The sequence below is a fragment of the Coffea eugenioides genome, chromosome 1 (genome assembly GCF_003713205.1).
Source record: "Coffea eugenioides isolate CCC68of chromosome 1, Ceug_1.0, whole genome shotgun sequence".
NCBI lineage: Eukaryota > Viridiplantae > Streptophyta > Magnoliopsida > Gentianales > Rubiaceae > Coffea > Coffea eugenioides.
Window position 1 is genome coordinate 2,894,741 of NC_040035.1, and position 23,606 is coordinate 2,918,346.

A 23,606-nucleotide genomic window follows, 5' to 3' on the forward strand; every position below is an offset into this window, starting at 1 on the left:
GATGCTATTCTCTTCCCAGTCTGCAAATAATGTTGGAGTTGTGCAATTTATTCTTTCATGCTGCCATGTACAGTGGCATCATGGAAGAAGCACATACAGAATGGGGATTCTTCCTCCAAAATATTGTTTAGATAGGCTGCATAGCTTGTTTAGCTTTAGTATTATTGAGTTTAATCTACAAGTTACACATGATTTTCTGCAATGATCAATAAAATAAGTTTATTTGCCTTTAAATAATAAGTAAGAGAGTAGCAAGGGCTTGATCATCATCAGAGTGGTATCCCATAAATTTAAGATTCTTGACCATGCATGTGGGAATAGTTAGGGGTCATGCCTTTGACTTTACTTCCCCTGCAACTTGCTGGAGAGTTCTACAATGAGAAGCTTGTTGAGTATGCATGCATGTGCCAATGTGAGTTCTACAATCTGAGGTTGAAAGTTTACCGAGCGCAAAATATTATTTAAATTTGACTTGATTAATTGATGAATCAAGTTTGAACGAGCTCTAATTAAATCGAAATCAATTTTATTATTGAATAGTTTGGTTCGTCTTTTAATCCTATGCTATTCTAACTTCTTTTTTAAAAAAAAAATCTTAGATGGAGAGAACTTTTAGTCCATTACTCAAATTACCACTAAAAAAATCTAAATACTTGATTACTTGAAAAGCCTACTCTCGTACTACCAAAAAAAAAAAAAAAAGGTTTAAGACCAATACTGAGATTACTTAAAAGCTTTGACTCCAAGCCCACATAGCTTCCCTCAATCACATTATCTAACTTTGGCACAAGGTATCTTGGGAGGCAGCTGTGTCTCCCCGCCCCTTTACTTCTCCCAGTGGGGTTGCTACATCCGCTCACATGGCAACTTTTTGTTTTTTTGCATTGGCAGTTCTCATTTTTGTCTTCTTTACTATGTTTTCTTGAAGATTAACTAGTAATTAGTGGAGAAAATGCTTTTTCCGTCCTACTTTGATAGTTTTATTTTCTTTTTTTATCCATCCCAAATTATAGTTCACTTTTCAATTGAAAAATATTTGTAAACTTTTAACTTATCTAAAATGCTCTTATTTAATGTATTTTGTTACTCCTTCCATTCGAATTTGATAGTTTTGTTTTCCTTTTTCATCAATCCCAAATTATAGTCCATATTCTAATTAAAGAATATAGTTAATTTTTAACTTCTCTAAAATGCCCTTATTTAATATACTTTGTTATCAATGAATATAACCTACACTATAAATTAATTGTTTTGATTCATACATACTTTGAATAGTGCAACTTTTCATCAATATTATTGTTACAATTAATGTAAAGGTGTAATGGTTACCTGTAATACTAATATTAATGTAAGGGTATTTTAGAAAAATAGTATGCTAGATTTACTCTTCCAATAAAGTTAACTAATTTTCTTAAATTATATGAAAAAAAATCATGACTACCAAAGTGGGACAGAAGAAGTATCAATGAATATAACCTACCTTATACAATAATTGCTTTAATTCATGCCTTGAATGGTGCAAGTTTTCATCAATATTGTTTTTGCAATTAATGTAAAGGTACAATGGTTAGTTATACTATTAATATTAACATAAGAGTATTTTAAGAAAATAGTAGGCTAGATTTATCCTTCCAATAAAATTAACTAATTTTTTCTTAAATTATGTGAAAAAAAATCAAAACTATCAAAATGAAATGGAAGGAGCAGTAATGGGATAAAATTAACTTGCATTGTATCTTTGTGTGTATATGTGTATGCAGAAAGTCAGTGCAACTCTGCAACCTTTAATTATAGTTTTGCATCATTGATTGAAGGGACCAGCAAGAATGAATTTGATTTATGGCATGAGGTAAATGTTGGCTAGTTTTGAGTATGTCAGAATTAGTCATGTGACTAGGACCAATAACGTTCCTGCCTACGTAATGTCATTGATTTTTTTTTCCGACACTCGATATTTGTTTATCCTACTCTTACTCTATCCTATTTTAGGGAGATCCAACTGAGCCTATGGGAAGACTGATGGGGATTGAATCACCATCGGATCAGATGTGTGCACTACACATCCGTCTGAATTTGGAGAGCCACACCTGTGACAATTAGTGGGCCCCACCAAGCCTTAAAGGTTTGATGGAAGCCAACTCTATTGGGAATTGGTTACGTAATGTGCCAGTGGTGCCAAACCTTCTAAGGTTTGGTGGTGCGGGAGGTTAAGAGTTCGACCCTTGCCTCCCACAAAAATTTGTCATAATATGTGACGGTCTTCAGTGGCTATCTTCGATGGAATTTATACTCACATCGAGTTCTCTCCCCCCTAGATTAGGTTAGATTAGGTTAGAGGAATCCTATTTTTGCAACAAAAAAAAAAAGTTGGTTACATAAAGTCATTGATGCTGTAACAACAAATTCATCATGAATGAAAGGCTCCAATTCGTTTATCAAAAAAAAAAAAAGAAGAATGAATTTAATCTAGGGTCCCTTGCTGGAGCCAGCAGTATTGTGGAAGCTAATTATTCACATTGATAATCGATTGCCAGATACTTTCCACCTCCTATGAAAGTGATAGGGCTGCCAACATCCTTTTAAACATTGAATTCAACTGTACCTTTCGCCTAAACATAATAATTGATAGATCTATAACATTGTATTAGGGGATCAAAATTAAAATCAAAATCATCCTTCCATCGATAAGATAGGAGACGTCAGGATTTGGCTCAAAAAAATTATACGGTCCAGATCATTTCTTGTACCTCGTTTTTAATAATATATGTGGGACCCACAAAAATTTATTTTAAAGTTACACGTTGTGCAAATAAAGTTACACCGGGTGCAAATAAAGTTACGTGGTGTGCAAAATGTACAAAACAGCTAGGAACGGTTGCACCTGCAGAGTTGTGTCTAAATTTGTGGTTATGATTTGTAATGCAGGTGGGATTGTGGGTTATTTATGTTGAAATACATGGATATGTTATCAACTGGAATTGGGAGCTGAAAATGGAAACAGGTAAGGAAAATAAAATTATGTCTTGTGTTTTAACAAGCAGTGTCTTTTGTAGCCAACGATCTGCATAGTAACTAGAATGAATCGGTGCAGTACAATTCGGAACTTGAGCGTCGCAAATTAGCATTGTGTTTGGTTCTGGATGATGCCAACATTGTCCGTAATCAAATTTTGGGTAAAGCAAATATGCATAGCAGCTTCGAGTTGGATTGTGCATGTTAAACAAGGTCCCTCAAATGTGGATTGGGGAACAGATGACTGTCGATGAAGGTGAACATCATGGTAGCGTTTTATATTACAAAAGGAAAGACATTAACTGGCATCTTTGGATAACTGGAGACATTAACTGGAGTTTGGACGCATGTTGAGGCATCGATCGATATATCTTCACGCGTAAACTTCCTTTCGACTAACGTTGAAGACCTCCAGTGTTGCCATCCCTACACACATGTGAAGGGCAAGGGCCATGACAATTTGCTACATGCACCGTGCAAATCTAATCCCATTGGAAATCACATTGACAAGTGGGACACCAGCCAAGCAACACCGTTCATGACCTGTGAAAGTACCATTCGACTGAACAGATAGGTACAAGTGATGCATCATCTCCAACAAGAATCACTGGAGCCAAACTTGAAGTTATCGGAACACCTTCCAACTGTGACCCATTTTCCCACTAACCTAAGTTAGACGGACTAAATCATTGAGTTTGTTAGCCATAGTCAAAATTAACCCAGCAGCTGACTCAAATCACTCAATCCTTGCACCGTCGCCTCCTCCATTTGTTGTATGTCCATGCACCGTAGCCTTTTCTATAAGAACTTCACACAAGAACCGTCTCTCTTGCATGCCCATTGAACCGCATGTTCAATTTCATCTGCTTGGGATTGAACTTTAGCACCTGAAATCTCTAATTCGACCGCAACTTCCTTTCCTTGTGTATTTTGTAACCCGTGAAGCAAACCCTCCTCTTGCATTTTTAATCAGCCTGCAAACCCCAGCATGGCACTGGGACGAATTCCTGAAATGCCTATCCTCAACAATGGCGGAATGGTGGGTTACTTTCAAGATGAACATTTACCATTTCACCACATAGGAGTGAAGTGAATTGTTGAGGAAGCACTTGTGCAGTTGGATAGGTTTCCCGGATAAGAGTTTTCGCAAACCATGTTGGTCTCTTGCATCTCTGTTCGCAACCTCATTGCCAACGAGGAAGTGTTCCGGTCACTGGTGAAATGGCGCCGTCGTCCACTACCCATTATGCACAACCTTAAGGTATTTTATATTATGACTTACAATGCCGAGCTTGTGGGGAAGAAGGAATTTGTTGCACACTACCTGGGCCTGAAACCACTGCTTCACACCGACGTGTGGATACTCTTCGGAGCCAACTTTGAAGATTGGTCAGTAACTCGCTTTATGACTGATCAGGGATATCACACCACTATGACCCGCAACGTAGCCATTGCAGACAACGTTCATACCGCCACTATTTGCTGGAATCCATGAGCTGTGGAGATAACCTTTGAAGAGAGAGATGCAATTGATAGTCTCCTGCTAACTGTGAGGCGTAAAAAATACCGCAACTTTCTCAGGGTGGCTACCACGGTTGCCACTATTAACCCTTTGTTTGGTCTTATTGTGGAGCGGTTTGAGTGAACGTTCACAACTAAAACGGTGTGCTTTTAATTTTTTTTATGAAATATTTTGATGATGGGTTGTTTTTTGTTCCTGGCACTTTGTGTCAATGGTCGTACCATGGTTGGTTGTGCTTGTTAAAGCAAAAATAGTAGGAGTTAGGAGCTGATAATATGTAATACTGAAAAATTTGTGATATGTAGTTGCAGAGCAATGGGGGAAAAATGTAAGCCATATCTCAACATAATAGGCATATTTATTGCAGAGCAATTGGAAAAATTGTTTCATGTCATTACACTTTTCCTACAAAATTATCCATATTTCATGAGTGGATTAAAATGTTACGTTATGCTTTAACCTCTATTCAGCATTACATATTATCAACCCTAACCCCTACCCTTTTGGCTCTAACAAGCACAACCAACCATGGTACGGATTGACACAAAGTGCCAGGAACAAAAAACAACCCATCACCAAAATATTTCATAAAAAAAATTAAAAGCACACCGTTTTAGTTGTGAACGTTCACTCAAACCGCTCCACAATAAGACCAAACAGAGGGTTAATGGTGGCAACCGTGGTAGCCACCCTGAGAAAGCTGCGGTATTTTTTACGCCTCACAGTTAGCAGGAGACTATCAATTGCATCTCTCTCTTCAAAGGTTATCTCCACAGCTCATGGATTCCAGCAAATAGTGGCGGTATGAACGTTGTCTGCAATGACTACGTTGCGGGTCATAGTGGTATGGTATCCCTGATCAGCCATAAAACGGGTTACTGACCAATCTTCAAAGTTGGCTCCGAAGAGTATCCACACGTCGGTGTGAAGTAGTGGTTTCAGATCTAGGTAGTGTTCAACAAATTCCTCCTTCCTCACAAATCAGGCATTGTAAGTCATAATATAAAATGTCTTAAGGTTGTGCATAATGGGTAGTGGACGACGGCACCACTTCACCAGTGACCGGAACACTTCCTCGTTGCAATGGGGTTGCAAACAGAGATGCAAGAGACCAACATGGTTTGTGAAAACTCTTATCTGGGAAACCTATCCAACTGCACAAGTGCTTCCTCAACAATCCACTTCACTCCTATGTGGTGAAATGGTAAGTGCTCATCTTGAAAGTAACCCACCATTCCGCCATTGTTGAGAACATGTATTTCAGGAATTCGTTCCAGTGCCATGCCGGGGTCTGCAGGTTGATTAAAAGTGCAATAGGAGGGTTTGCTTCACGGGTTACAAAATACACACAAGGAAAGGAAATTGCGATTGAGTTAGAGATTTCAGGTGCTAAAGTTCAATCCCAAGCAGATGGAATTGAACGTGCGGTTTAATGGGCATGCAAGAAAGACGGTTCTTGTGTGAAGTTCTTATAAGAAAGGCTACGATGCATGGACATATAACAAATGGAGAAGGCGACGGTGCAAGAATTGAGTGATTTGAGTCAACTGCTGCTGGGTTAATTTTGACTATGGTTAACAAACTCAATGATTTAGTCCGTCTAACTTAGGTTAGTGGGAAAATGAGTCACAGCTGGAAGGTGTTCCGATAACTCCAAGTTTGACGCCAGTGATTACTGCTGGAGAAGATACATCACTTGTACCTGTCTATTTAGTCGGACGGTACTTCCACAGGTCATGAATGGTGTGGCTTGGCTGGTGGCCCACCTATCAATGTGATTTTCAATGGGATAAGATTCGCACGGTGCATGTAGCAAATTGTCATGGCCCTTGCCCTTCACATGTGTGTATGGGAGGCAACACTGGAGGTTTTCAACGTTGGTCGAAAGGAGGCTTACGCGTGAAGATATATCGATCGATGCCTCAACATGCATTCAAACTCCAGTTAATATCTCCATCTATCCAAAGATGCCAGTTAATGTCTTTACTTTTATAATATAGAACGCTACCATGATGTTCACCTTCATCGACAGTTACCTGTTCTCCAACCCACATTTGAGGGACCTTGTTTAACCTGCACAATCCAACTAGAAGCTGCTATGCATAACCGCTTTACCCAAAATTTGATTACGGACAACGTTGGCATCATCCAGAACCAAACACAGTGCTAATTTACGACGCTCAAGTTCCGAATTGTACTGCACCGATTCATTCTAGTTACTATGCAGATCGTTGGCTACCAAAGACACTGCTTGTTAAAGCACAAAACACAATTTTATTTTCCTTACTGTTTCTATTTTCAGCTCCCAATTCCAATTGATAACATATCCATGTACTTCAACATGAATAACCCACAATCCCGCCTGCATTACAAACCATAACCACAAATTTAGACACAACTCTTGATGAAGTATGTAAAAACCTGCCAACCTATATACACTGAACTTACGCATTCCGTTGCTGCGGACATGCGACTGTAGCTTTTATTTTGTATAACCAAAGGCATGACGAATACTGCTCTTTCAAATCGTAAGTCAGCGCTGCTTCCAACCTTTCAATCTAAGCCACAAAAGCAGTTAAACATATGCAAATTCAAGTGTACTGGCACCAATTAAAAGGTGATGTTTGTGTTCATGAAATGTTTGACAAACCAAATATTTGTTATTGGTTACCATTGTCTCTACAGACTCACGCCTAAGTATCTCCGTTTCCTCGTGTCCTCTCATTGAATCACAAATTAATATTTCTTCGCTTACCATGTCCATCACACACAAATACCAATGTTCATTGTGCCACATTGGCACGAATATCTGACAGCAGCAGCGCTTAGTTAGTCATCATTATGGAATTCTGTATCTATTCTATTATGCTACAGAACCGGACGGCTTGTCTACCTTCTCACACTTTATGATATTAACTCCTACTTTAGATTCCTGTATATATGTACAATATAGCTCGTCTACTGATTTGATGAAGTCCAGAATCTCTTGCTACAATAAAAAAGTAAAAGATGTCATTTTTATATGAATGGACGTACTTACACCTCTCAATTTTGGCCGAACACTTGTACCTTAAACCAAGTTGGCATGAACCACCATCGAATTGATTCATCTACTTCATGCCTTTGTTGCCTTGCTGTTTTCATTGCACAATAACAATTTATTATCTGCACCAAATGCACGTTAAATCACTTCGTCATGCATGTAACACTCCACAAAACACCATCCAATTTTAATCCCTCAATTTACTCACATCACATGCCATAACTTTTTCGGGAAGCAAGGACTTCATTGCATTTCTAGTTGCTGTCTGCCTCTTAATTGACACCAATACTTCCCTGTCATTATACAGTTACATTAAACTTTTCACTATGCATATTAAGTTTTCATAATTTACAAATTTGATATCATTATTTTCAAAGATTTAAGTAAACACATCAGTTTAAATTCACTCTTCCTGATTAATAGAGCCATCAATTACGTTGAACTTCCTTAGGTAGTGCTCAATGAGCATAACAGTCATGTGCGAAAAACATAAGTATATTAAGTACTACTATAGTTTATTATCATTCTAATTCTATGGTCAATGTATTAAATACTCACCTTATATTGTGTATGCAACCATCTTACATACACTTGCTATTTATATATGGAAGCATGATTGATAGCAACACAAATTGTAAATTTGTCATTTACTTGTAAACCAAATTTAACTGTTTCTAAACTTTTCGGTCCCATGCCCCTCTCCTGTGGGGATAATCATACTACCTATTTATTCAAACTTATAATTGCAACTACTTTTGCTTGCCCTTTGTTATTGTAATTTCAAATGAAGGAATAAACAAAATACAACTGACATTTTACCAAATCGATGATCCAAGCCATACCTTTGCGAGAGATGAATGTCAAACAAGAACTTCAATATTTTTGCTCGTCTTTCACTCAATTTTTCGCCGACAGATGATAGCCTAGTTTCCTGCTACCACAAACATATGTCAGCTTTTCTAGTCTATAGTTCTTTCCTTTAGTAATTATGGGACGTTGGAATACTCACCTTTGCTAATAAAACAACCATCTTCGTTTGACACTCATTTATCTTACTACTATCCATCTGTACATAAAAGTAATATTTATGTACTTTACTTTTGTAATACTACGAAATATCTTCGCAATTAACTTTTATGTACTTTATTTTTGTAATACTACGAAATATCTTCGCAATTACTCACATACCTTTATTCTTTTACCTTGCCTTTTGTTTTGTTTGCCTTCCCACACAGGTTTCTCCGTATTGTCCATCCTTAGTCTCTTTCTGCATCTCCACTTTGTAATTTTCGATGCAGTCTTTTCGCCTATTATTGTAGTATTCCTAGTTACTTTGGCATTTTCACTCTTGTTTTTTAACCTAATATCTGGCGTTTTAGGACTAAATTTATGTACTTCACCGCTTCTTCTAATCTTACCATACCAATCGTCCTTTTGCCCACCCTCCACAGCAAGTGGTCCATGTTTTTTGCACAGCCTTCCACTTTCATACATACTCCTTAGTGTTTCAAAACGAGATTCAATCATTGCTTCTATTCTATCAATATTGTCATTCACATCTTTATTACCACATTCAATTTCAATCAGTCTTTATCAATGTCTTCTCTACGGGTTACATTATTGTAAAACTGTACATTGTCCTGTCAATACAACGTTTAAGTTTTGTATAACTAGTAACGTCACAAAATGCAATTGCAATTTCAACAGCAGTTCACATAAGAGCATTTTACATTACCTGTTCCTCATCAAATATGCGATTCCTGCTTAATATTCGCACACTTTCATTAATCTCATACCTTCCTCAAAATCTTATCCTCGACCCTCTTGGCTGGAACTTGCGAAACTCATCCTCACCTTCAATATAGAATCGTTCCAGATAGTAAATCTATACGGACAAAAAATCCATTAATCATTTACAGGTCCTTTATGTCAAAATTAAATTTAATTATTCCAGCAATTTCTAGCGCTATTGCAAAAGGTGCGTCTTCATATACCATCAAGAAAAGTACACATCCCGTTATTCCGTTGCCATCTCTTTCACGGATGCTCTTCACCAAATTGTCTAGTATGAATTTTGACCAGTTCGAATTTTTCATATTCTCTTCTTTACCCACTACAGCCACAAGATCCCTGCTCACTATGTCATTCAAAGTTGGTGCTAACACCCTTACCAACAACAAACAATACGAACTTCACTTTGAATTCTAAGCCTTCGTTATGCAAACTACATAGACTGTCCCTTAATTCCTCCACTACAACTTTTCACTATTTACTCTAATATTCAATTCTCTTTCCAACTCTGTATCCATCTCTTGCCTTTTGCTTTTCGCTTTCTATATCTTTCCCAAGGCTGCTCAAGCCAAATACACATTTCACATCCTCGGCTATGACGTGTAGACAGTACCCATGAACGTTCAGTGTCCTCCGATCTACATCAAAGTTATCCACCAGCCAGTTGAACATCTCTTCGTCAACCTCAACTCCTTTCACATTCAGAATTGACCCGAACCCAAACTCTCTAATAGCCTGTCGTTGTTCATCCAAAAGGCAGTCCATCATATTCTTTACTGGATGAGTTGAGTTCCTTACCATTCTTTCCACCGTCAGCCGAAGCGACTTCCTTTCACGGCTGCAACTATAATAATTTGTTGCCATTCCACTTTTATGCATCAGTGAGGGTGGATTTTCGCTTTCTCCTTCACTATCCCACTGCATATCCGAAGCATCTATTTCGGCCGCCAACTCCATAACAAATACCCTTTTTTTTGCTATTCTTCGTGGTAATTCCTGTCCGGTTTCGCTCTTCTTCGTTTTATATGCCTGCAGTGTTTAGCTTCTCTGCCAAGCTTCGCGCCTTTTCATTGCCCGTACTTTTGCTCACGACCCTCTCACTTTGGCAGTTGATTATTTTAGCCACTCCACCTTTCCCATTTACGTTTTGGAATCCCTTCAATTTTTCCTATCGCCTTTCCGCTCAACTTCAACACCCAACGGGTCTTCAAGTTCCAGGTCACAAAATACCTTTACACGTGCCCATCCAACACACTTCCCCTACCGTCTGTGGCTGCAATCACTTACTCCTCCTGTTCCCCCACCTTTCCACACCTCTTTTTTGACCAATTAACATACCGCAACAACATCCTTGGTTGACAGCATTGGCAAAGAAGGCTGTGGAAGAAGGTGGCTCTTCCTATCAAAATCTGCTTGATTTTAATTGATGCATTAAAAGCATGTGCTTTTGGTATCAAGAGTTAGTTGTCCAAGGAATAGTGCTATTATGTTCTTCAAATAAAATGTTAAGTGTCAGAATACTACTATATTTCAGCAATGGGAATAATTAGAGAGGCTTAATCTGTGGATCCACTTGGAAAGCATGTGATATATTTTACAATCACTTGGTATAATGATGCATGATTATATAAGAAAAGAAAAACGATAGAGAGTAGTGCATAACCGCGTACAAAAAAATCATGGTATTCCTAGATTATGAATTTATGATGGCGGTATCTAAAAAATAAAAATGCTCTCTCTTTCAAGTTTACACGTGACACTCCATTGTAATTTGTTACTATATCTTAGATGCATAAAATTTTAGAATAAATTTTATATACACTGATAATATATACACTTTTACGATTGGATGCATGACACATGAGCAAAATTTAGAATTTAAATTTAAATTCAGATAAATTATCATGCATCTAATGGTAATGGTATATACACTGATATTGTATAAAAGATTAAATCAAAACTTTAACCCCAATGGTGAAATTTTAAATTGGCAACATTTTAAATGTCTACTTTCATACTGTCAAACAATCTCTTTAGCGAATAATAAAAACAAAACCTACCATTGAGATTACTTAAAAATTTCACTCTAAAAGCACATAAATTTCCCTAACCACTTCTTTCCTCAATAATTTGATCCAGTACTAACATGTACGCAGGCATAAAGTGTCTATTCAACTATTTTAATTAGGTCTTTAAGTTAACATTCTTAAGGAAAATACAGTGATAAAAAAATATAAGATCACAAATTGATGCGGTACCTTTTCTTCAATTGGCTTAGCTTATACAGAGTATCCTAACATTGAGGAAAGCTACAAGGACTTAGGTCCTATTTGATAACGCAATCTAGCACTTAAACTTAATGAATACATGTCTTAATATATATTCAGACGCATTTGATAATAAAAATTGAACATCTGAATTAATTAAATGCCACTGAATTTCTTAGGCAAAACTTGTTTCAAAAAATAAGTGATAAGCTATTTACTTATCATTGAATGTGATATACACTCAAATATATTTGATTTAATATGTAACAATTCAATAATTTAATGGATTCAAATTTCAAATTTCAGATTCCAGTTTTATCAAACGCACCCTTAATTTAGTTGAAATGGTGTAGATAACTTTATGTGCTGATTGGTTGAATGATATTGTATATTTTCTGTTTCAATAATTAATCTTCTATAAACATTGGGGCAGTGCAGGCATTTCCTCATTCTTAAAGGATTGTACAAATAAATATTTTTATTTCTTCCCATATAATTTTTTTTTTCAAAATTACCTCATAAAACTCGACCGTTAGCATCATTTGTTATAGTAGGCGCCAAAACACCAACGGTTTTTCAAACGGATGGAGGCACCTATACTACTTAACCTCGAAAAAGTCCCATTTTTGCCTAAACAAGTCCCAGCCCACGATTCAATACACTGGAATTCAGTGATAAAACATCAAGCAAAGCTGAAAAATGACAGAGCAATACTTACTACATACGCCCATATGGAAGCTTTGGGCATCTTGCCTAATAGTACAACATTGCCTCTGATTTTCAAGGCTTGTGCGAATTTGCAAACCCTTGAGAGAGGCAAGAAGATACAAAACGATATGATGGGTTCCCCTTTGATCAATGACATCCGGGTTGGGACTAGTCTTGTTGATTTTTATAGCAAATGTGGGTGTCTAGAAGATGCTTATTACGTATTCGATGAAATGCCAAAAAGGGATGTCATAGCCTGGAATGCAATGATTTTGGGGTGCGTGCAGTGCATGGAGTATGAGGCAGCGTTATTTCTGTTCATGGAGATGCAAGAGGAGAATTTGAGGCCTAATTCTAGGACGGTTGTTTCATTGCTTAAGGCATGTGGTGAGCTTTCAGAGCTGGGCCTTGGGAAAGGGATCCACGGGTATTGTTTGAGGAATGGACTTATGGAAATGAGCAGTCATGTGGGTAGTGCTTTAATTAGTTTCTATTCAAGATTTGACATGACAACTGCTAATCATGTTTTCAGGTCGTTGGGTTCAAGGAGCACTGTTAGTTGGAATTCGATGCTTTGTGGGTATTTTGATGCCGGTCATTACTTGAAAACTGTAGATCTTTTCCTCTGGATGCTCAAGGGGGGAAAAGAATATGATCATGTTACTGTTCTAGTTATTATTCAGGCCTGTGCGGAACTGGGACTTATTGAGTTGGGAATGCAAGTCCATCAACTTGTAAAAAAACATGGCTTCAGTAAAGATCTGCACACACTAAATGCATTGATGAGGTTCTACAGCAGCATGGGGTACTTGAAATGTTCATTTAATCTATTTATCTCTGTTCCTAACAAAGATGTTGTGCTGTGGAATTCTATGATTTCAGCATGCATTGATAACAGCTTGAATGATGAAGCAATTAAAATGTTCACTAAGATGCAAATAGAAGGCATTAGACCAAATGACAGTTCTATTATTAGCATGATAAACTTATTTGCAGGTTTGGAAAAAGGATTGACAAATGGAAAAAGCTTGCATGCTTATGCAATTAAGTATGGAATGGAGGCCTTTACACTCTGTCGAATTGCTTTGTTGAATATGTATGGAGTTTTAAATTGTGTTGAAGATGCCTTGAACATTTTCTCCGAGACAAATGATTCAGATGTAGTTTCTTGGAACACTTTAATTGCTGCATTGGTTCATAATGGATTAAGAAGCCAAGTATTCTTATTCTTTAGGCAGATGCAGGAATCAGATGTCAAACCAAATGGTCACACTATAATTTCCATTCTTGCTGCTTGTGATGATGATACCTTTCTGAACACTGGAAGATCTTTCCATGGTTATGTAGTAAAAAATGGTCTGGAAGTAGATGTTGCACTGAATGCTGCACTGACTGAAATGTACATGAATTGTGGTGATGAGGCAAATGCTAAGTATCTGTTTGAGGGCTTCAGAAACAAAGATTTGATCTCTTGGAATGCCATGATTTCCAATTACGTGAACAACAACCGACCTCAAAAAGCTTTGTTGCTTTTCCATCGCATGATTTCGCAAGTTGAACCCAATTTCTCAACAATAGTAAGTGCTCTTTCTGCATGTGCATATCTAGCAGAACTTTCTCAAGGCCTTTGTTTACATGCCTACATAACACGAAGGGAATCATTAATGGGTTTTCATTTGCCTGTGGCAAATGCTTTAATAACTATGTACGCAAGATGCGGCTGCATGAGATATGCTGAATATGTATTTAGTTCCTTACGAAAAAGAAATTCAGTTTCTTGGAATGCAATAATAGCTGGCTATGGCATGCATGGCCGAGGACATGATGCTGTTCTTGCCTTCTCACAAATGTTAGAAGAAGGGTTCCTGCCCACAGATGTTACATTTGTTTCTGCTTTGTCAGCTTGCAGCCATTCTGGTTTGATAGAAAAAGGATTGCAGCTTTACCACTTGATGGTTCAGCACTTTTATATTACCCCAAAACTTGTCCACTATGCTTGCGCAGTGGATCTATTGTCACGAGGTGGGCGTTTAGATGAAGCCATGCAATTAATTAAGTCTATGCCAATTGCTCCTGATGCATCAGTGTGGCGAGCTCTGCTTGGTGCTTGTAGAGTTTATTCTGAAACCAGTTATGCCAAAATCATTTTTGAAAAGCTTGTTGAATTGGAACCAACAAATGCAGGTAATTATATTTTACTTTCAAATGTCTTTGCTGCTGCAGGCCATTGGTCAGAGGTCAGAAAATTGCGAATACTACTTGAGAAAAAGGGTTTGGTAAAACCTCCTGGAAAAAGTTGGATCGTGGTTAAAAATAAACTTCACCAGTTCACTGCTGGAGACAAGTCACATCCCGAAAGTGACAAAATTTATCAAAAGTTGTCTTATTTGGTGTCATCAATTAAAAGAAGGGGTTATGTTCCAGATGTTTGTTGGGTTCTCCATGATGAAGAACCTGAAGAAAAACTCAGAAGGCTACTAAGCCACAGTGAGAAGCTTGCTATTGCTTTCGGATTGATGAATGCAGGTGCTAAGTCACCAGTTTTGATCACAAAGAACCTGAGGGTTTGTGGTGATTGCCATGAATTTAGTAAGCATGTATCCAGATTGGTTGGCAAAGAAATAATTCTGAGAGATGGAAGTCGTTTCCATCATTTTAGCAATGGTATCTGTTCATGCAAAGATTATTGGTGAGGAGTGGTGTGATTGCCTGTTCAGATCAGGTTTCCATTTTAAGTCTATTCTTTTGGGGTAATAACTCTGGATCAAGAGGAAGGTCAAAGTTCAACTTATGAAGTTTGGAATCTTACTCTTTGTGTCTCCAATTACCATAATCCAGCTATAGACTGGATGCAACATTTTCAACTAAGTGCCACAATCCAACAAATTGATTCTGTAAGATTATAGCGTTAAGTTACAATCATTAACTTCTCAAATTACATGTGAATCCTTTGGATATCTGTTAATAGTTGTACAAAGAACTAGGTTGCTCTGGACATTCATGATTGATTGAAGTTTTCTGTTTCAATTATGCCTATACTTTGTTGTTTTTCCAGCCATTTAACTTCCATAATATTTTAATTCCTCCTTGTGCAGTGCTCATGCTCTGTGTGGTTGTGTGGAAAATGCTTGATAAATGGGCATTTAATGCACCAAACTTTTCAATGTCGTGAGATGCAGACGGAAAATTCATGTAAACTTTGAGTGTTTTTTCTTGATATAAGTTCTTCAAATTTTCAGTAAAGCAGTAGATAAAATTGCTAAAATATTTGAACTGTCCTTAAAATTCACAATTGACTTTTGATGATTTTGGTAGAGCTCTATATTTTTGGTAGCTGTAAAATTGTCTCTACTATACCATAGGCCACACTTTTTGTGATCACATTAAACAAAATTAACTTATTAAAAAGCTATCCCAGAGAGTATTGCTAAGAATATGTTTATGAAGTAATTTTTTCCTTTGTAAAATAGCATATCTATGCCCAAGTGTAAATTTCCATCTAAAGCAAGATGGAGAACACGCTGGTTCTTTTGCCTTTTGACCAGAGGCTAATCCACAATCAGCCTCCAAGTTAATTTTTTCTTTGTGCTTATGAGCTCAATTAACCACTACTGAGATCTCCATCTTTCCAACAATGTTAAAAAGAGCATGCTTGTAATTTTTGCTTTACTTTTAAAATTTCTGTTCAAAAGATATGCAAAAAGGTATATGCAGCCTTTATTCTAGACAATACATAGAGAACGTCTGATAATAATGATGAGTATTCCTGGTTCTTGATTTGACTTCAATTGCATGAGCGTTGCCTTTTCTTCTTGAAGCTGGAAACTTAATTTGTCAGGTGCACAGGCGTTGACAAAGTCATAAATAGTACTAGAGGCAGAAGAATTAAGTGCAAATTATTCATTGAGGTGACCGGTTTGTCAGCTTTTCTAAAATTTTATAGCTCAGGTGATTGGTATTTTATTGTTTGTCTTCTGTTTTTGCATGTGCACCAGATGTAAGGTCCAAATTTGTCTGAATAAAATCTTCCCTTCTGGTGGAATATTTTTTGTAACTTCTAGTTAGCAGTAATAATAGGTGCAGTGTACTTTACAAGTTTGTATGCGGACACTTAATCTTCTTTACATGTTTAACTTATAACCATTTATTTCAGATTTTTCTTTACAAAAAACATGTGTTTGAAATTGTGATTAGGATTGTATGTCCTATGTGATTGCTAATGCTCTTCCAAGTGAATGGTATGCTTTTCAGTTGAACTGGATCATTTGCATCTAGAAAGAAAGTATGACATCAATTTGACTAAGATAGCAATATCTGCTAATATTAGATAATATGATAGTTTTGGTTCAGTTTATGTCATCTTACCATTTTGTAGAATCCTTCAATGAATATAGAATAGAGAAGGAAAGTAACTCCCCAGTTGTGCCCATTTTGAGTCCCAAAAACTAGCATGCTTCTCAGTTTTTCCGTTTATTCCTTTTTATGGCATTTTTGTTTTGGCAACAAAATAACCAGCTAGTGAAAAATATTGCCCTGCCTGGATACCACCTTCATCATTTAGAAAAAGAACACAATATTTGTTTTATTAGCAAAAATTTGTAGCTACTTAATAAGGAGCGAACTGCCTATGTATCAGCATACGTGAACATTTTATGATTTGAGTTTTTATCAGTGCGTTTGTCTCTGGTCCTGAGAACTATGCCTCAATGCCAAATAGGTGGTATTGATAGTTTGGGTGTTCCACCCAACTCTCTGCTTCTACACATTCTGTTGTTTTTCCCTACCAAAAGTGCTGCAGCCAGCCATGTCAATCCCATCCAGCAGATGGGGATTTCTTTTCACTTCACTTTCCGATATATATCTCGTGTTATATAATTACTATAAAGGCACCAAACATGACTGTGATTGGATGGTTCTATAATCCTTTAGATTTTGGGATCGAGTTATTCAACCATGAAAAGGGGCTTCTTTTAGAAAATTTTGTCTGTACCTGGCAAAATTTAGATGAAATTCATAGATTCCAAATTGACCGGTTAATTGGTTCTGTGCTTCAAATTAATGTCAAAGAACTTGAGATTTTTGTGGGTGACTATAATAGTGAAAACTACTGTAGTTTCCGTGCCAAGCACTAGTTAGTTTGAAAACAAATAGGAATTTGGATTTGATTATTCCTGAATTGGTTTCTTTACCAAGTGTTAAGGTTATGCACTTGGAGGGCTTTGGATTTGTTGATTAAGGCAGTGTTAATAGGCTTATTCAGGGGTGTCATTGGCTTGAAGAATTGTTTCTGTTGGGCTCTTCACCACAACCAAAATCTTTATTTCTTGACTCCTCCTCTGCAAACTTTTTCCTCTGTGCCTTTCTGGTGTCCTTAGTATAGTAGAGATGTTTGCTATTACTGCAAAGTCATCCAATCCTGAACATTCATCCTATTATGTGAGTGGAAAGCATGAAGTTGGTATAGATGCTGCAAATCTTAAAAATTTTGACTAGAATAGTGAATCGTGTAGATTTTATTTGAAAACTCAAGTCTTTCTATGCAAAAGTATTGCAGGTTGGATCTCCCAGTTGTCTTGGGAGGAAAATTGATTAACTTCATCAGCATGCTCTTAAATTTGTTGGGGCGCATGCAGGTCGTGAACCTCTCTTTTTGTCTGAAAACATTCTCAAAGGTGCAGCAGGGTTTCCTTATATCTTGTTCATGTAATTTGGCTTTGATTCTAAGCTTTAGAGAATTTTCCTCTCATGAGTCAGACATTGTTAGAAGCTTTATACTTGATCTTACTTCTTGTTCGCATGGAAGCTCTCTACTTTTTGCAGCGGTTGGCCATTGTCGAAAATTTGACCACTTTAGAGCTTGAAGCTTCTGATTATGATAGTCCAGATACTCTCTGTACCTGTACGTGGAAAATTTTGCTGAGCTTACTTGAAAGTGCCACCTACCCTGAAGTGCTTTTCTTCATAAAAATGAGTTATTGTGATTCGTGAGCCTTACTTTTTGATTTTGCTTGCTCTATGGTTTAAAGAAGATGTCTAGATCTAGAAACATTTTCCAGTGGGTGCACAAAATTAACAAGAATATTTATTTAATCCTTCTAAAGGTATACATGTCACGCTGACTCCCCGGGCTTGTGGGCCCAAGATGTGATCAGAGTTTCAATAGTCAAGTTCAACTATTTGGGTTCTATCCTCACTAGTCCAGAATGAATATTCTTAGTTAGATTTAACGGTTGATACTTTGCTTAAGTATTGGTGTACAACACTTTACTTTTTCGATTAAGAATGGGATATTATATTCACCTCTTCATTTTAGAGTTTGCCTCCTCACAAAATCTAACCCAATATTATAATCTGAATTGTCCACTTAATTGTGTTGGATTCTAGAGATGGCTCGTACGGATTCTAGTGGTGGTTCGTACAGACTCTAGTGATTTTTTTTTTGTTATACTTTCCATTGAAGCTGGATCTTCCTTCTAGTTATGAAATATACCCCTGGCCCTGGATAGTTTGAGAAACAAAATTTTTTCAATAAGAGTAAGCCTACCATCCTCGTTGGAGGTTTTCCGTAGACATTCATACCTTTTGACGATTAAGATTTACCAATTTGATAAGTACTAGTTTTTACTTCAATTTCTTTTTAGTTACTAATGCTGATTTGGCAGCAATCAACCTTCTCTTAAAGCCTGCATTTCCATTCTCAATAATACCAGCACTTGTTTAACCCCAATAGCCACACACACATCTAGCACATTTCTTTTGGTTCCATTGAAGCGTTTCCCAGAAACACACAAGAACTAGTGAAAGAAAAAGAAAACAAATCTGTCCCACATCGAAGAAATTCCATCTTTTCGTTACTTAATAACCAGATGCCTAGGACCCACCTGCCGCCGAGCTTGGTCGCGCGAGCTTGTGACCCAAGTGGGGGTATTAAAGTGTTGGAACGTTGGATTGGCCCAAATGGTAGGCCTTGTAGAGCTACTCACCGGCCTGCCCATTCCAAGCGGAGAGCTGAGCCATGTGGTTTGAGCGGAGGCCTGGACCACTTGGCTCCTAAAGTGGAGGATATTGCGTGAGGCTGGCTTGACAGAGCAACGAAAACTTCCCGCTCCTCGCAGTGGAAGGATAACAGGCTAGAGCTGCACAAGTCCACTATTACCAAATGGGTCATCCTAATTGGACCAACACTTTTTGAAATTTTTTAAAGTGAAATTTTTTTAAAAAAATTTCTAAAGGAAAAGTTGTGCAGTACAAACTTTTTTTGCAATAAAGAAAAAGAAATGGTGAATCTGCAAAGATAATAAAGCGTTGAGTTTTCCCAATACTTGCAATCAAAAGAAAATCTCCAAAAAAATAAATAAAGGAACGGTAAGCACCAAGTTTTTCCAAATTTCAAATACTATTTCACCAAAATTCTCTTCACATTTGGTTTTTGAGTGATTAAAAGTCTAATACCTACACACATTTTCAAGTTTACTCATTCTTTATCAGCCGAATATATGCTTGGAGTTTTATATCATTGTTTACTAAAAATAACTCTGATTGCATTTTAGAGAAGACATCAACCCTCTAAAAAATCAATTTAATGGCTGCAAAAAAATGCACAACATGACCTACCAACCTACATTGTAGTTGTAGTGGTAGAGAGACATCCAAAAAAAAAAAGATTTGATTTAACGAAAGTTTTTACTTTTCAAATAAAATCGACCTCAATACATAAAACGAAAAAAAGGAACCAAAAATAAAACATTGCATAAGATAATTTGGAAAAGAGATGGATTGAAAGAAGGGATGATTTAAGTGGCATGAGAAGGATATATAATTAAAAGATGAGACTGTCCACTTTTATTTAAGAAAAAAAAAAGATGGCTTTTAATGGGCCAAAAAATTGTTGCAGGAGTGTCACAGCACGAATGGTTCTCTCTCTTATGGCTTACAACAGCACCTCTCCTGAGCTCAGCGGGACAGCAGGGAACCTTGTAACTTCACAAACGTAAAAATTTTCGTCCCAAGATCAGAATTATCTCCAAATCCGCTGTTCTTGCAAGGTAATCTCTCTTCCCTTTACCTTTATTCGTTCAAGTGTCAGTCACTTTGTTTAGGATAATTCCTTTACTTCTTTCTGAGGCTCGAGTTTATGTTGCTTTTCGCAAGGCAGGGTGGAATTCTTGATGATACAATTTACCCCTCAAGAAATTGAAATCTATGAAAAATATAGATTTTTTCTTCCTTTGATGGTCCAGCAGAAAACAAAACATTAGGTCACGGACTGTTCTGTAATTAATCTGGTAAGGAAAATGTTCTGAATTTAATTATATCTTTCACTTGGTGTTGGTATTTTGATGGAAAATTGAATCTTGATACTTAAGCTATAGATACAACACAAGTATATTAGGCTATTGTTGCTCTTTCAGAATGTAAGTTAGTCATTTATTTTGGGTATTTAACTGTAAAGTCTATGAATTGGTGGGAGGATTTGTTTTGAATATGAATGATAAAAATTTAAAAAAAGTGATGACTGAGATTGCACATTTGTTGGGACAAAGAAAAATTGAGGAATTGGAAATAGTTATCATCAGTCCAGTAGCTGCCCTGCTGCTAGACTTGCTGTGATTTTTAATCCCAAGGTTTTAAATGGAATTTGGTTAATGATGGCTTCTTGCTCAAGATAAGTTTGTCAATGCAATTAGTATTATTAAACATCTGCAATTTTATTTTTCTCTTACATGTCAGTGTCGCGAATCTTGGGTCAACCTAAACATGAAGAAAATAGCTGTGTCACAGATATAGGGCAAGGATAGTGCAGTTTTGGCATTAGAACTTACTGCTCTTTAGGCCTTTTCTTTTGTATCTTGGTCTTATGGATAAGGTTTTTCCTCAAGAAATAGTGTGGGATTTCAGCTTGAGTTTACAGGACATCAGATAAGATTTCAGAAATTTAGCCCCTGTTTGTATATCTACTTGCTGATCTGCTAACACATAGAGTTGGCTGCTTTGCAAGGTTCTATGTCTTGGCTTCTTTTCCTGTTTCCGTCATTTTAGTTGTATTCTTTTGGTTGAAACCTGTAACTGCAGAAATCTAGAAAATCTGGATGCTGACTGCAGAATGACGACTTTGTAACTAATTAGGGCAAGCAAAGCATGGGGGGATTATGAAAAGTAAGAAAATGGAAAATGTTTAGCATGCATGACAATCCTTCTGTGATGGTATTGTGAGACATGGATGCTGCTCACTACCTTCTTCTTAAACAGAGTGAAGTAATGTGCATCTAAACAGTTATAATTGTATTTGTTGTGACAATCATGGAAGAGCCTCCAATGTGATGAATGTTGCTTATTCCTAACAGGAATGCACAGTCTAATAGTTCCTTAAAGGGGCTCAAATTAGGGGTGTGAATTGAAATCGAAATCGATAATTCCGAACTTTGAAATCGGAATTTTTCGAAATTTTGGTATCAGAAATTTCGACAGATTTCGATTTCAAATTCACCAATTCTGAATTCGAATTTGTTCCAAATTCAATTCGGAATTCTGTAAATTTCGATTTCACCGAATTCATGAATATAAAAATTATTATTATTATAATATAAATATTATATTACATATATATATAAAATATTTTATATATGTGTGAAAACGAAATTGAAATCGAAATAGTAATTCCGATTTCACCGAATTCATGAATATAAAAATTATTATTATAATATAAATGTTATATTATATATATATATATATATGAACAACAGATTTGAAATCGAAATAGAAATTCTGAATTCCGATTTCGATTTCGAATTGTGAATTCGAAATCGGAATTTCCGATTTGAAAAATATCATTACCGAATTCGACCAATACGAAATCGGATATTCTGATTTCCATTCCGAATTACCGAATTCGAAATTCAGAATTCAATTCGAATTCGGTCGATAAATCAAAATTTTTCGATTTTGCACACCCCAGCTCAAATGTTTAATCATGATAGTAACGGGCATTGAAAGATTGGTTCTATGAGATCATAGCATTAGGTGGTTTTCATTTGAATTTCTCCTCTAGAGAAGTTGAAGGGTATTTGAGGTGGATATGCTGCAGAATAAGCATTTCTTGATTTTTTGTACTAGCTATAAGATTTTGTGTTCAAGTCTTATTATCTTCTATCAATTATGGCCGATAGTTCATTATGGGGTTGCTAGTGCTTGTCTATCACTTCTATTTTCATTCTAGGAAAAGAAAGCATGGGGCCTCAAGGATCGGAAAGCAATTAATGTTGCTCAAAACTGTGAATGATACTCAAGTAATAAAGGCTTTTAGAAGGTTAACCTAATATGAATGTGACATTATTGATACTAGAAGTTGGGTCTCTAGAGCTTGTATTGCTCCACATAGTGAGCCTATCTTGTGAAAGATCAACTAGATAACTGGGATTTTGGAATTCCTTAAGAAGAAGGTGGCTTGCATTATGTGCATTTTCCAATTTCATTGCATTTTAACCTTGAGGACATTGGTGCGCAATTAAGGATAACAAACTGGATAATTGATTGTTGTTAACAAAAATACTAGTGAAAAAGTTTCGGATTGGTTGTTATTAATAAAAATAAAACAATTTAAACCTAATCAAATAAATAAGACAATATGTACACAGGATAAAAATGTAAGACGTCGACTTGACAGAACGTAAGAATATCGAACTCAGCAAATCTATTATATAGGGAACTGAATAGCATTTTATTATATATAGTAGTGCACGGGTCCTCTTTATTATCTTCAAGATTTTGCTTTTAGATGAACATGGATACAAAAGAACTAAAACAACAAAATTTATTAAATATTTTAAAATACTAAATATTGGACAAACATTGAAACTAAATGATAAGAAATAGTTACTTCTACAAAATACATTGATTAGTTCTCAACAAATCTAACCTCGATTGTTTTGTAATTTATACAAATAGTTACTTCCAAATGGTAACTCTTTGATTAGGCATAATAAATAAAAATGGCGGAAACTAATAAAATGATTGAAAGTTGTTACAAATAAAGAAGTGAAAAAGGAAATGGATTAATTATGGATTTTCTAAGGGGTGTCCGCCCTTAGGGTACTGGTTAGCACACTTAACATTTATCTAACCTACCATATATGTATACATATATTAATAATTATTATCCTCTCTTGCATTTATATACTTTTTCAATTTAATTTCTCCTATCATCCTTTGTATTTATTTACTTTTTCAATTAATCTTATATTTTCAAAAAACATAACACCTAAAA

General features: G+C 36.3%; 1 protein-coding gene and 1 long non-coding RNA gene across 2 annotated transcripts; both read left to right on the forward strand.

The window, feature by feature from the left end:
- Positions 1-12,366: 12,366 nt before the first annotated feature.
- Positions 12,367-15,036, forward strand: LOC113765408 (pentatricopeptide repeat-containing protein At4g21065-like). The gene has a single exon (XM_027309576.1). The coding sequence runs from the start codon at positions 12,367-12,369 to the stop codon at positions 15,034-15,036; it is 2,670 nt and encodes an 889-aa protein (XP_027165377.1).
- A 5,288-nt stretch (positions 15,037-20,324) lies between these two features.
- LOC113772860 lies at positions 20,325-20,548 on the forward strand. The gene is made up of 2 exons (XR_003468720.1): positions 20,325-20,388; positions 20,495-20,548. It is a non-coding gene; the product is annotated as an uncharacterized LOC113772860 (long non-coding RNA).
- The last annotated feature ends 3,058 nt before the right edge of the window (positions 20,549-23,606 follow it).

What these genes read in the sequence shown, in the direction of transcription:
- LOC113765408 (XM_027309576.1), top strand. Translation starts at nt 12,367, where the DNA reads ATGGAAGCTTTGGGCATCTTGCCTAATAGTACAACATTGCCTCTGATT.